This window comes from Dromaius novaehollandiae, chromosome 1 (genome assembly GCF_036370855.1).
Source record: "Dromaius novaehollandiae isolate bDroNov1 chromosome 1, bDroNov1.hap1, whole genome shotgun sequence".
Lineage (NCBI taxonomy): Eukaryota > Metazoa > Chordata > Aves > Casuariiformes > Dromaiidae > Dromaius > Dromaius novaehollandiae.
In genome coordinates this window covers 194,524,330-194,539,645 of record NC_088098.1, presented here as the reverse complement: position 1 = coordinate 194,539,645, position 15,316 = coordinate 194,524,330, and the positions used below count along the sequence as shown (strand labels likewise).

The 15,316-nt window shown below is 35.5% G+C and overlaps 1 protein-coding gene across 4 annotated transcripts in view; it reads left to right on the top strand.

Annotated features, from left to right (window-relative positions):
• The window catches only part of BRCA2 (BRCA2 DNA repair associated), a 39,619-nt gene that overhangs the window by 9,740 nt on the left and 14,563 nt on the right, over positions 1-15,316 (top strand). For 3 of the 4 annotated variants that reach the window (XM_026108843.2, XM_026108841.2, XM_064504945.1), the window contains 6 exons: positions 1,130-2,317; positions 3,172-8,253; positions 9,484-9,576; positions 12,989-13,058; positions 13,440-13,867; positions 14,829-15,019. In XM_026108843.2, coding sequence (XP_025964628.2) covers positions 1,130-2,317; positions 3,172-8,253; positions 9,484-9,576; positions 12,989-13,058; positions 13,440-13,867; positions 14,829-15,019 — 7,052 coding nt within the window. The remainder of the gene's footprint in view (positions 1-1,129; positions 2,318-3,171; positions 8,254-9,483; positions 9,577-12,988; positions 13,059-13,439; positions 13,868-14,828; positions 15,020-15,316) is intronic. The other variant, XM_026108842.2, reaches the window with a different exon arrangement.

Here is a 15,316-nt window from a genome sequence, read left to right as displayed (position 1 = left end):
GTAGTTTTTTCTTCTGGTTAAAAATAGAAGGGAAAGAGAATCAGTAACTGTTAAAGAGATGTGTTGAGAGAAGTGGTTTTATGCCTATAGGTTGGGCATGAGCAGTCACTAAACTCTATTATGAACTGCTGGATACGTGTGACTAAGTATTGAGTAATCTTCTAGGGACTTCCAGATGGGAAATCTTTCAGACTTTGGATTATGTAATGCTTCTAAATGGGAAAATAGTTCTAAATTAAAGAAAATTTACCTGAAAAAATACTTATGGGAAAAAGTTGTGGTATTGGTTGTGTGCTCAGGAAAAAAGAAGACAGGGATGTTTCAGGGTACTTGGTTATAATTTCTTTGATATGAAAAATAAGTTTTCCCGTCTTAAAAAGTACCCTCAGAATAAAACGTAGCTATCTTTTTGAATGTTAAATATGTTAAAAGGTAGGACTACTTTCATACATTCGAGAAGGTGATATTTTTATTTTGTATATATGGGTTTTCAAGGCTGTCTACCAAACAGAGTTCTTTTCTTTTTTTTCCCACTGCCTATTTCTGTATACAAACAAAAAATTCCTCATTACTGTTTTTCTAATGTTTCTGTCAATTGTTTGGGGCCTGTTAAAGCTGGCTAAACAATTTTTTTTAAAAAAAGGGATATTTAAAAATCATTCTAAATACTATAATATTGCCTATCAAAGGAAAAGACGTAGTTTAATAGAATCATCCTTAAATAACAGTTCCTTTAACTGCCAGCTACAGATAAAATTAGGCAGCCCACAATCTGGTATAAATTTCAGAGGAAAAAATCTAGACATTTATCTTGTAAAGTTTCCTACTCAATCTCCTGTCTTGAGAAAAAGCAAAATTCTTTTGAAAAAAATAGGTTTCATCTTGGAAACCTGCTTAACCAGTATAGTCTTCAGGAGACATGGGGCATCTGCACGTGTCTCTTGCCTGCTATCTCCTCTCTCTAACTTATTTTAAAGGTGCATACATTTATCTTCCCACACTTACTCCCGAGTAAAGGTAAGTACAACTTTGGATTGTAAGGTAAAAAAACACAAGCTGTTTCTCAAGTTATTTCCTATAACTTAATCTTTATCCTGTTTCCTCTCTCTGGCTTCTCTACACTATTTAGAGTCTGAGAAGATGTTAGATGGTTTATTTGGCGAGACGGATAGCTTTGAGGATACATTCAGCATGCCTGTGAAGTCCAATGGAACTCTTCCGCTGATGCCAGATGCCTTGGATGCAGTAGAGATATGGGAAGTAACCACAGATAAAGCACGAGGAAAGGGGGATGTTCCTTCTGAACAGCCTATTAGAAGACAGACTGGCAGTTCACCGGAAATGAAAACAACTAGCTGGACTGAAAGAAAATACTCTGAAATGAAGGATTCTTTACTTCAGAAAACTGATGAAGATATGAGGTATGTTAAACATGCCTGTTTAATAGAACATGAAAAGGAACTGAAGTCGCTTAAGATCACAACAGATGTGCAAGATAACAGAATACAGAAGTCATCTGAGAACAAGAAGCTTGTGAAAGAAGACCTGTCATCTTCATCCAGTCAGTGGTCTCAGCTGAACTTATCTGATCTAGATGTAACTCACTTGGAAATGTCTATGTGTGGCTCTCCACCATCTGACTTAAGTAGAGAGAAAAATTTAGAAAAGGAATCAGTGCTAATGACCAAAGAGGATGCTGTAGAAACATCTTTACCAAACATTTCAAGTTTGTTAAAAGCGCAAAAGCTGTTAAGTGTCAATTTGTCAGAGAAGCGCTATGAAGTGAAAAATTCAGGGAACAATCCAATATTGGAAATACCTCCAGTAAAATCTGTGTCTATGAGTGTTCAAGATCCAAAGTTAATAAAAGGATTTGCTGCTGAAAAGGTTTCTAAAGTGAGCTTTTTAGACTGTAATTCTTTTTTAATTGAAAGTACAAATGTCACAGAGTATGCTGTAGTCTACAACAGCAGCTTTTCCAAGCATTTAAAAGCAACTTCTAAATCTGTCATAACTGATGTTCTGTGTCATCCACTTGTATGTAGCACTACATCTCCAGATAATTGCAGTGACCTACATCTAACAGATAATGAAAATACTTTTACAAAATCTGGCTTAAAAAGGCTGAATATGTTATCCAGCTTGAAAAAGAGATCCAAGAGATTTATTTATACAATAAATAACACTTTACTGTATCAAGAAGAAAAAATTCAGAAAGAACTAACCTCTGAATTGCCTATTCATCCTGCATTGCCATCTTCGGAATTTGATTCATGTGAATTTAAAAGTTGCCACGGGGCCAGAGATGATGCTCAAGGTATATCGTTAAGCTTTTTTCATTGGTGGAGGGTTCTCTGTTCACTTATTACATTATTTATTACTTATCAGTGATAAAGCAGCTCTGCAACTGACTAGTCTGGTAACTGAGATTTGGAATTGGTCTGTTAATGATAATAGTGACAGAATAGCATTAATATTTTCAAATAGTCTGGTGCTAACTTACTGAGTCTCAAACTAGTTTATGGAATAGAAACTTTCATCTTGAACCATTATTCTAATTGACAAGCTCAGTTGTCTTTGCCACTGCTGTTTAGACACCCAGAGTGTCAAGTGTCTTCCTGCCTCTGTAGATGATTTCTAAGAGAGCATAAAGATTGTTACAGTTTGGCTATTTTTCTGAATTTAGAAGGTTTACGTTTGTAGATCTGTTTCTTCCAGGAGCACAAGATATTTTTAAAGACTTAAATTATGTAACGAAAGCAAGCACATACTCTTATTTTTAAAAGCTGTTGTTCTTGCAGAACAGTTACTTAATATTGGGAATTGAAATATTTATCTTTAAAGTTTAAAGCATATCCTTTGTTGAGACACAAGGAATGGAAGTCTGTCTTTTCAAATTGAATTACAACTGAAAATCAGTTATTTTAAATGATGGCATTTACTGCAGGTTACTTGCTTATTTCTGGCTATTAGAACATGATTAGATCAAGCAAAGCTCCAGTCTTGTCAAGACTTTAACATTTGGAAGCAAAAGTGGTATTTATGGTACCAGCGTTCAGCATAGGTATCTTGTGAAAGAGTCAAAATTTTATGAACATTTTAATTTGCATTTTTTGAATAAATGATAACCACTTTATTAGCATGTCTGTTCTGTAATGTCTTTTTTTGTAGACTGCTTGCTTTCTGCTGAGAGAAAGCATTTGCAATCGAATATCAAGGAAAATAATTTCAGCACTTGTACTGTGAAAATGGATGTAATGGAAAACTCATCTGATAGTGCCTTCAACAATAAGCTGAAACAAGAGGAGCTGAAAGACATGGGGAAAAAGGCAAGAGAGCATCAACCTGTTACATCATTAAAATGCTTAGAAATATCTAATACTTTGAAAGAAAACACGACAGATTCTTTAAAAAGTGGAAGAATTTCAAATATAAAACGTAAAGTTCTAACTTCAGCACGCCTTATGGCAAGAAGACATTCCAGACTCCTGCCTAAAGACTATTGCTTAGAGAAGGATGAGGAGGATATGCATATGAGTATTAATGTGAGTGATGGAGCTGTTGTGCCTCAGAGCCTTAAAGGACAACTTGCACAGTCTTCTGTTGGTGATAATGAATGCTTGATTGATATGCAACATGACACAACATCTGTGACAAACTGTAGTTTCAATAATACCTCGAGTCAAATCCACTTTGACATAAGTAAGGTCAGTAGTGATTGCTGTAATAAAATATCAACTGAAAAAAAGCATGCTACTGACCAATTGTCAGTAGTTGAAAGTAGAGAAATACTTGCACCTTTGGGAATAAAAGGCTCAGAAAATTGTAATACTGAATTAAAACAAAGGGAAAAAATAGATACAGCTTGCTTTTCAGAAGTTGTAGCTGATAATCAAGAAACAAAGTCAATTGAAAATGATGAAAACCCTCAAGCAACTGCTTGCAATAATGCAGATGTAGAGAGTGCTAAAGAATTGTTGGATTGTATAGTTGATAATTCTTTAAATGAAGTAATTTCTGGAAAAGATAAACAGGCAGCACCAGATCTTTTTGCCCAAGATCATTTTGCGGCCATGACTCAAAAAGCAAGACTTTGTCTGTCAAGGAAAGAGCCAGAACCTAACACTGAAGATAAACATTACTTAAAGATGACAAATTTAATTCCTTCTAAAATTATTGCATCATATGAAGATATATATTCAGTTAAACCTGTGTATTCCAACAAAAATCCAAATGAGAACCTAGAACATAAGGAGAGATGGTCAAGAAATCTAGATACATGCAATTTAAATCTGAGGTTTGGTGGCTTTCAAACCGCTTCCAATAAGCAGATTAAATTCTCTGAGGACAGTATCTCAAAAGGCAAAATGTTGTTCAAAGATATTGAAAATGAACTCTTTGAAGCCTCTTCCATGGCAAGAGTCAGAAATATTTCAGATCAAGTTAAAGAGGAAAATATGTTTTTCTCAGATGTGGAAAGCAAACTGGACAGTAATTTGCCTGGTTCTTTAGGTTCACAGGCAAGTTTTCTTGAACCGAGGCATACACAGTTTATTCCACATAAAGTTGATCTATGTACAAATTTCCCTAGAAGTCAACAGTCCTTGCAAGAACCAAATCCAACTTTGACAGCAAGCCAAGAAGCTGAAATTGCTGAACTTTCTAATATTCTGGAAGAAACAGGCAGCCAGTTTGAGTTTACACAGTTTAGAAAGCCAAGTAACATGTTACAGAGTCATGTTTCTCAACAGTTTGGAACTGGAGAAACAAATGGAACAACAAATACAGAAAATATTTCTGAAGTATGGAAAGATACTGATTTTTGTAATGCTCTTAAATCTGAAAATCAAGTAACAAATGACAAGTATTGTGGTAAGCAGGAAGATACTAATGAAGAGTCTAAAATGATGGAATATGAAAAAGAGAACAAAGTGGTTTTCCATAAAAATAACAAAACAGTTACTTTTTCTCACTTAGATGGAATTGGACGTAAAATATCTGATGGTCAAAGTTTTCCAGTGCCTATACAGGACAGCCTTTCTAATTTTGTGGGCTTTACTTCAGCTCGAGGTAAAAAAATAAATATTTCTAAAGCAGCTTTGACCAGGTCTGCAGAGCTGTTCAGGGACTTGGATGATCATAACTACTGCTTTAAATCTTCTGAAACTAATACCAGATGCCAGGGTTCAAATGGACATAAATCTTCTGACTGGAGTTTTCTCAGATGCCTCACAAAAGAAAACAGAGGAAAGACAGTTTGTGTTACAGACTTTAAAAGCATAGATTCTATTTCTTGCACAGGTTCTGTTTCACACGATTCAGAGAAAAAATATGAGGAAAATATTTCCCCTAAATGGTGTACTAATAAAGACAATTGGACAAAAAGATCAAGAAATGATGATGAAAACGTCAATTTCAGTTGTACTAATACTGCTAGGTATTCTGCCTGTGAAATGGGAAGCAGTCTATCATCCATTAAAAAACACAAGAATCTGAAAACTTCGAAACAATTTTTGAATCAAGGAGATTGCCCAGTTGAACGCTGCTTGCAGGAAGACTCATTAGATGCAATATGTGTAGGAGATGCTACTACAACTGGAGGAAAACATAGTTTAAGTATATCCAATGAAACAGAAAAACTAGTTCCTAATCAGAAAGGACAAGAGAAAAATCAAAAAGATAAATACTTACCACAGAGTTTGCAAACTGCAGCTGATGGTGATATATCCATTTCTGATGCATCTATGGATGATTCTGTATACTTGCTCAAGGTAAAATGTGGTGAAAGAGATGTAAGTGTTTCAGAGAACACTGATAAACAAAAGACAAATATCATAAATACTGAAGAAGCAGACACCACCCCTGGTAAGAACCCGTTTGTGAACCACAGCAAAATAAAAATAGGCTCTTACCATCATCATCAAATCAAAAAAAATCAATTCTTGCCTTTCTGGCAAGAAATGGATGTTGAAGAACATGCAGTTAAAGGGAGTTATCCAACTGGTTTCCATACTGCCAGTGGCAAGAAAATAACAATTGCTGATGGATTTTTGGCTAAAGCCAAACAATTTTTTGCAGAAGAAAATGTTGATTTAGGAAAGGAAGAGAATGACAATTTTGAGGACCCCTTAAAGAAAAGGAGATGTAGTACAGACTGTGTCAAAGACTGTGATTCATGTATTGAAAGCACTGCTCAGTGCAATCTAGAAACACTTAATTTTAGTGAAAACCTTCTTCGTAAAGAAACTGGAGATCAGTTTAAACAGATAGTAGAGGGTAGTCCCTTTAAACGAACTGTTATTCTTGATACTGTTCGAAAAGACACATTTGTTAATACAGGTAAAGACTGTGAAAGAAATTTTGAAATTCAGCGTGCACAAAAAACTGATGTCAGACTTGGAAAGTCACAATTAGAATACTTTCCTGGAAAGGAGAGTGATGCTTTAAGTGGAACTTCGTTGTCTGAAGATGAAAAACTGTTTGCAGAGAGAGATATGGAGTATTCGGCAAAAAAGAATGATCAGTCAGAAAACATGCATGATTGTCCTGTGCAATCTGCTGTATCTCTGCACTTAATGAAGGTATCAAATGACCTTGCAGATGATTCCATGCCTAGAGATGCAAAAAATAGTTTATTTGTTGAGGACAGTAAAAATAAATGTAATCAACCCTTCCTCTTAACTTACAGCAGTGTTTCAGAAAGTAGCTCTTCTCATTTGAATTGTGACAGTAAGGAAGTTGACTTAGAACATCTAAATGAATCTTGTCCTGATACAAACTGTTTCACAGACACCTCAGTTACTGCTCACCAAGAACAGTCACTAGTTGGTCATCTTCAAGATGAAACTAATTTGACCAGATTAGAAGAAACATCACATAGTTTTAAGCTTGAAAAACAAATGGGTGATCTGAAACCAATTGTGATTAGTACAGCCAAAGGTAAAGCAGTTTCTGTTTCAAAAAATGCAGTAGCAAGAGTCAGACAAATGTTTCAAGAAGACAATGGTGAATCTGTAAAACCGAAACGCGAAACTAAGTCAAAAACTAATCAGACGGAAGTTGCTGCAAATTCCTCTTTCATTGTTGATGCTCAGTGTCCTGATTCTGTTACACTCTTAAATGCTGCAGAAAGTGAGGAGACTGATTTGTTTGCATCCCATTTCATTAATGTAAATGAGAATGCAGGCAAAAATGGACACCATGATACAAATACACTTGCAGATGCAGAGGCTGTTCCAGATGCTCAGATGCAATGCTTTGAACAGAATGTTAAGCTTTTAGGACACTTGCCTATGCTAGATAAGCAAATAAAGCAGTCAGATTCTTCTATAAGTAATCTTGGATTTTTTAGTACAGCAAGTGGTAAACCAGTACAATTATCAGAAGAGTCACTAAGGAAAGCTAGGCAGCTCTTTTCTGAAGTGGAAAATAATAGTTCCTCAGATCTGCAAGAAATACTTCCAGTTGAGGAAGATGTTAAAAAGTCTGAAGTGAGCACCGAAGCAGTTCCTAAGAAAATGGGGCTAGTATTACCAAAAGGGAGAGAAAATGGCAACACTGAATTGATTTTACGTCCTGCTTTTGGGTTCAGCACTGCAAGTGGAAAGCAGGTAAAAGTGTCTGAAAATACCTATCAGAAAGCAAAGGCAATTTTAGAAGATTCTGATGATTTTGTAAGGAATAGGCTTTGCATTACAAATCAACTTGGCTCAACTAAAGAGAGCAGTCAACCTGTAAAATCTCTAACTGATTGTGGTGATACAGCCAAAATAGTAGATAAAGTGATCTCGGAACCCAAAGTTGAAGAAGGCTTCAATGAAGAACTTGAATTAGAAAGCATCTACTCAGACGAAATGAAGCCTCTTCCAAGCGCTCGCCATGTTAAAATGCCTGAGTACATACCACGTACTAAGAAAGACAAGCAGTTAACATTTAAAAGCAGTTTTCAGCAAGAGGAAACTTCATTTCTGAGAGAAGAGCAGCAGAATCTGGAGAAGGAAACAAAGTCTGAAGCAGTTTCATGTAGTACTTTTGCTAAAGCAGAACTGAATATTAACCTTACGTGTTTCCAAACTCCAAAAAATTGCTTGGAAGTGGAGACTGTAGAAAGTGCAAAAGCTTTTATGGAAGATGATCTTTCAGATTCTGGAGTACGAATTAATGCCACAAAGTCCTTCAGTGACAGAATGCTCGATAAAAACTTTCAAAATAAGATGCTTGGGAAGAGGCACTTGGAAGGAAATATCTCACTTGGTAGGTTTTTGTCTTATATATGTTCATACTTCTATACTGGTGGGCAGTTTTTTGCTTATAAAAATTGATATTTTTGTCATCTAGAAATTGCACTTGTCTCTTAGTGTCAACAGAAAAGTTCTTGCTACAAGCAAGGGTTCACCCGCTCTTTCCAGCCTAAAATGCATAGTACAAGCCAAATTTGTTACTAATAATTCTAAAGCTATGCAGGTTTTGCTGTTCTGTGAAAGATCCAGTTGTCATGTAAAGGTATAGAAAAAAGTTACTGCCTCTTTTCTCTGTGAGGAGATAGTCCTCATTTTCCTTCTTTTTGAATAGGATGTTGTACTACTCTCTGTGCAGGTCTTTTTTTCATTTAAAAATGAGAAGTAGTATTTCTATTTTCAGCATTTCATGCCTTGTGGATGAGGACAAGGTTTCACTTAGACTGCTAGTCTTCTAGTTTGAAAAACAGTCGTTGGTCTAAAAGCACAGTTCCTTGCTGTCTGAAGCTCATCTGTCTCAGGGCTGCAGTGTTGATAATGATGCTTGCACAGTCATCCAGAAACCGTTCAGGGATCTGGGCCAGCTGAACAAAGGTCGCGGAAGGGTTAGGTTGCGACAGACTCACTGCCCAGCTCCACAGGTTCTGGTACAAAGGGCGTGGGGCTAGCGCAAGAAAGTTTGAGTAAGTGTGGGAAGGTGGATGGGACTGTATCACTCTAGCTTGAGTAAGTTTATGCTGCAGTGGAACCATACCCTTTGTTATAACTTCTTTAAAAAGATGTATTGCATATTTTTTTTTAGAATTGTGTAGGGACCCCTCAATTACTGAAAGTACAAAAGAAGATAGGGGTGAGCTGAGGTGTCAAAGTCCACTACGGTTGACTTCCTGAGGCAGACTGTCTCTGGGATGTTTGGTAACGTAAAGCTCACAGTTTTTGACTTGGAGGGAACAACCTACTGACCACAAGAGTCTGCAACAGACTTTATTGTATGGTGCCTCAAAACCATTCTTGTTAACACTTTATAGTCATCCTGTACAAAAGAAAGCTTTACAAAGCGTGGTTAAGTAGCTCTGAATTGAAAAAGGATGCTTTTAATATAGAATTGTGATCTGAAGACCTGCTACTTCTATTTGCTGTGACTTCTTGAATGTTTTGTTTAGAAATTTAGTTAACTTGAACAATACTGAGTAAGAAACTGAACTTAAAAGGAAGTTCATTTTTTAAATCTGTGTTTTTATCCTAGGAGAACCTCCAATTAAAAGACAGCTGCTACCTGAATTTGATAGAACAAAGAATCCTGGCAAATCTTTGACAGCTTCGAAAAGCACCCCTGATGGTAATTTTAATGTTTGTGTGTCCTAAGAAGTAATTTGGTGTTGGGTGTTAGCTTTAGAATTCTTCAATTTCCAATAAACTAACATAAAATAAGGTTGCTCAACTGCTTCTCTTATCAATATAGTCATGAAGAATCAAGGAAGCTGCTATGATAATGTCTCTGCTGACTTGAAATCACATGATTAATTGCATGCCTTATCATATAGTATCTAAATATATTAGAAAGTACTACTACTGCAAGAATTCTGTTTTATTTCCAACATTGTAGGAATTCATCGAATTTCTCACAATCTCAAATCCCAAACTCAGTTGGAGGAATATATTTTATTGATCTGTAATTTCACAATTAAAACCTTTATCTACAGGAAAATGAGAAGGTATTGACAATCTTAACATATAATAATTTTTGAGGAATGTAGTTACAGACAGGCATCTGCATTACAGGTCCTTTTAATATTTTGAGTCAGTAATATGGAGGCTCATGAAAAAGAAGCCAAAGTTTTAAAATCTGAGATGATGCTTTATGGAAAGCTGATTTTACTAGGGTGCTAGGATAATGTGATTTTGACCATTGCTTTTGATCGCAGGATAAACTGGGTTTTTTTCCATTAAGTAACTTGTTTTTTCTAAGCACTGTTGAATCTCATCCGGAATTGAGTAGCAGGATTCATTCACTAAGTTAGAAAAGCATGTACAAGTAACAATTATTGTCAGATCTTTTATCTTAGACGAGAGATGTTTCTTCACAGCTGCTGCTTTTTGAAGCCCTGAAAATAGCATAGAGTGTAAAAGAATCCAGTTTGGGTGGATTTTTCTGATGATGTAGAGGACTCCTCCTTTCATATACCCAGCGCTGCAATAGTGCTAGCTAGATCTGGGAAACATTTTATACACCTCATCAATACCACTTCCATTTTGGATTGTCTCAGCCAGCTATTCTCTAACCTAGATTGTGATCTGCATTACTCATTACAAGAATTTGGAAAGCCTCACCTTCCTATTTCTTTAGATAATGTGGACAGTTTTTCTCTTGAAGCTATAATGCAGAAAGATTTGGTCATGAATGTTTTCTACTGTTATTGTTCAGATACACAGTTCAGTTTTGGCCCACCTTTACTGTCCATTCAAGGAAGTACCTTCCATGCCAGGCTGCTCTCAAGGGAATCAAACTTGGATTTCTTCTGCAAATGAGAGTTATAGAACTTCAAATATCCTATTTAAACAGTTTTTATTTAAATACTTTATTCAAAGTATTTCTTACATTCTAAGAAGAAAGCTGAAAGGGGAGTCATACTTAATCTCAGACTGCGAATGTTTTCATGTGCTGCCTCAGATTCAGGAAAAAAAAATCCTCCATGATCCCTTCAATATTTTATAGGAGACGCAAACCACTTTTCTTGAACATGATTCCAACACCCAGAAAAATTCTTGGATTCTTGTTGGGCACATACTGCTATCAATAAAGTTGACTTCTCTTTGGCATTGCAGTGGCATCAAGAAAGTTTACAGTTATCACAGTAACTATAATGACTTACCTACATTAGTGTGTAGAAGTGATTCTGTAACTAGATACCGGACTCCTAGAAAGTTATTCTTTTGAACAAATTCATTGGTTCCTGAATGCAGCCTTAAATCTGTTCTAAGCATAAGATTCATGATTCAAAGAAAGTTTTAAATGGAACTTTGTAAGTGGCTGCCAGAGAACAGTTTGTACCCTGCATCTGTAAATACTAATCTACCCTGCAACAGAATATGGACACTGTTACTCTGTATGGTGGAACAATGGAAAACAGTTCTTCTATCTCCACTCCAACCTTTCCTCTGACTCTTGGATCACGTGGCATCTTGTATTTGTGACTTCTCATCTGCAACCTCCTTTTCACAGCTTAAAGGCATAGCACAAATCAGTTTAAGTTCCAGTCAGATATGATTTAGATATGTTGGTAGGTCCAAGATAAGCATGTCCTTATAATAATGGAAGGAGGAGAGCCTGGTTTGTGCAAACATGCTCTCTTCTTTTGCAACTGCAGATAAAAAATAAATAAATTGCTAAATGAATTCTTAATTGAATGGGGAGATTAGCTGGAATAAAATGTAAACATTCTCCTACCAGGAACCCAAAACATCTTACACCCTCACAAATGAGAATGGAGAGTTTAGCCTTGTAGTCACTTACTTTTTTTAGATCTGTTTGTAACCAGTATGAACATGAATTGGGGCTCAATAGGAGATGGCATCACTTATTTGTTTTTCAACCTGTATTGTAACTGCTGAGAACCTTAACTAAGACCAGTCAGAACTCCTGTGTGACCCCAGATGTGCTGGGTTTGATTCTGGTTTCCATAGTTTCTTAAGATGGCCATTCACACTTATTGCTTGCCAAGTATTTTGACACCAGTCAAGGGGAAATAGTGTATTCCTAAATCTTTTGTATTTGTCACGTAAGACAGCATGTGTGGCTGAATGTCATCTATATAAAGATCTTGCTCAGTCTCTCATTTTCCAGAGAGAAGAACCTTTAAGAAAGATTTATATTTCCAAACTGGAAAAAAAAACAACCCAGTCATGTGGCATTAATCTTGCGTTTTGCATCAGTATTTAATTTATCAGGTATATGGAACTATGTATTATCATTAAAGAGGAGAACTCTGTTGTTCCTTGAAAATATATTTTGCATTTATGATGGCCTATCACCAGACTACTGACAATTCTGTTAGTTTCCTTGGTTTTAGCCACAGCAAGATTTTTTGAGAACCTGTAAAGAAGTCATCCTTCTAGTGTCAAACCCTGTTAAGAGTTTTTAATTTGTGTTCCTTGGTCTGTAACTACCTGTGTATCCTTGGTTTAGTTGATAAGGGTAACTGTAATGCTTAGATCAAACAGATGTTGGCAAAATATCTGGTGCTGGCCACGTGGAACATGTCAAAGGCACAACAGCATTGCATTCCAGAGGATGCTAGTTACTGAACTAGTAAATAGAAATGATATTTCTAGGGGCCATCAGATTATGAAAGACAAGTTTATGCTATAAAATTTTTTTAATATTCAGAAATGTTAAAGATAATTGTCTTTTCCTTCTGTAAGTGGTTTCTAGCAGTACTGTTGAAAAAAGTAGTTCAGATATCAAGAGTTGTTCTCACAGTAAGATTAGCCCTGAAAGTGTTAAATGTTTTGTACCTGACTGTTTTTTCTATATTTATTTTTTTGTTCATCGAAGATAAGCTAGGAAAGCGGAAATTGCTTTCTCAACATCAGAGACATTTTATACAAAGATTTTATTGCAAAAAACATGAAGAAGAACTGCTTTAATCCACTCTGCAAACTTGTCTTTTTCTGTATTAACATTATATAGGTATGTTCTGTAAATATCCATCCATATAATGTACCATTTCAAACTTTTTTTCTAATTACAGGCATTTTCAGAGACAGAAGAAAATTTATATACCATGTTCCTTTAAAACCCATGACTTGCGGACCTTTTGGGTGAGTAATTTATAATATATTTTGGTTTCTTAAGACCTTGCAGTTTCTTTTGACTTTTTTAATGTATAGTAGTAATTTGCTACCCAAATTTCTAAAAGACTAATCAATTTTACTTCAGAATAAACACATCAAATTACCTATGACATGTATTACTGCAGTAGTCCACTGAGATGAAAAACAGAAATTTTACACTCGTTTTTTTTCTCAGTAGATGCAAATTAAGTATTCAGTTTTTAAAATGTCAAAAGTTAGATAACATTCTATCTTTTTATTGACATGATGTTGAAAGTTACTTTACTAAATTAAGAATGTCAAAATCTTTGTAAAGATTTTTATGTCAGGAAGCTGAACTTACATGCTTAAATGTTTTTGCCTCTGCAGTGCTACTAAAGAACGACAGGAAGTCAAGAATCCAACCTTTACTCTTCCAGATCAAGACTTCAAAGGATTTAAATATAAATCTGCCATTTTTCAACGCTGTGCACGAAGACAGTCCTCAAGTGGTACTTCAGGGTTTTCTACTCCATGTAAGGCCTTGGCTAAAGAGACTGAGGAAGAAAGTTTATACAAACCTGGCAAAGCTGTTCAAACTTTTATTCCACCCTTCAGAACAAAGCTGACTTTTTCTACAGATCAACAAGACAGCAGCAGCAGATGTGGTTCATTGATCAGCAAAAATATGACTAGAGAGAGAGAAATAAATCAGATCACAATTGAACAAAATATTGTTGAAGCTCATCATCTCCAGTCAGAGGGCAGCAATTACATTCAGCAAGCAGCATACACTGGCTTAGAAAATGGTAATTCAGGTATTTTCAGATTTTGATCGCTTACCTACTACAGATACTAACAATCAGAATTTGACCTTTAAAGGCTTTGCACATTCTGTCAGACTTTTTATTTTCTTTATAAGCTTTTTTTGTAGGGAAATTAGGAAATAATACCTTATACTGTGCTCATAATATGGCATATGCATCTTGAAAGTCAATTACGAATGTGAGCATTTTATTTTCACGCACTGTTTCAGGAACAAATGTTTAAGATGGTTAGGTTTCATTTGATATTTGATGTTATATATACATGTGTGTATATGTGTGTGTGTATATATAAATATATATAAAAATTTAAGTATTCTAGGATCTTTATGGAGTGGCCTTGCTATACTTCGTTCACTTTTATAGAAGCTGAATATGCATTCTGTTTCCTGATTAAAATGTAGGCCTAACCATACAGATGGCTGACTGTAGCATTTTCAAAGCAGCAGAGTTTAAATGCTCTGCTCTTTCACTTTCATTGGTATGCAGGCTTACTTATGCCATCTGGTCTCTCTAGAATGTTCCAGTATGCATAACTTACGTAACTATTAAAATCAAATAATACGGATTTCTTCAGAAGGACTCACATATGTCAGTTTAAACATATGCATAAGTGTTTGTAGAACTAGATCCCCTATTTACAGGTCAGAATCTCAGGATTACAGACTTTTTTTAGTCATCATCTACCTGTTTCTTTTCATTTGGTGTGAATTTGGTTCAGTCTGGGGAGAAATGTATGGTGTTTAGTTCAGGGACTTCAGTTCATTTCATGTCAGTATTTTTCAAATGCCTTCAGTAAACACTGCTTTTTACATGCTTTAAACTTTGAATATTTAGACTGTTGCAGATTCTAAAGATCTGTGTAGTGACTTGGAAAATATGCATCTTTGAATCTGCTTTTATTATATGACTCTGATGTTGTAAGTAGGTTTTTATGATTTTTTTATTTTTGCAGTTATGAGCAAGATGATGACAAATCTCCACTGTGCAAGAGATCTGCAGGAAATGAGAATTAAAAAGAAATATAGACAAAATATTAGCTCACAGCCAGGCAGTCTTTATGTCATAAAAACCTCTGCAAGAAATAGAATCTCTCTGAAAACTGCAGTAGAGGAGAAGTCTCCTAGTTCTTATTCTGTGGAACAGGTATATTCATACCTTCATACTGTGCATCTTCCCAGGGTCTGTTCCTAAAAATAGGCAAAAATCTTTTGAATAGATACATTTAAGTAAAATGTCTATCTTGTTTGGTTTCAAGATAAGTACAGTAGCTATTATACCAGTTGTTACAGCTTTTTAAGGAGTTTCATGTGTCCACAGTTTTTAAGAATATTCCAAATAACAAGAATTTTATGTGTTTCTGTAACGCAATCATCAAACAACAGAAGTGGAGTAAGGAAAAAATCCACCAGTGATAGCAGCCAATGACCTTTAGCCCATATA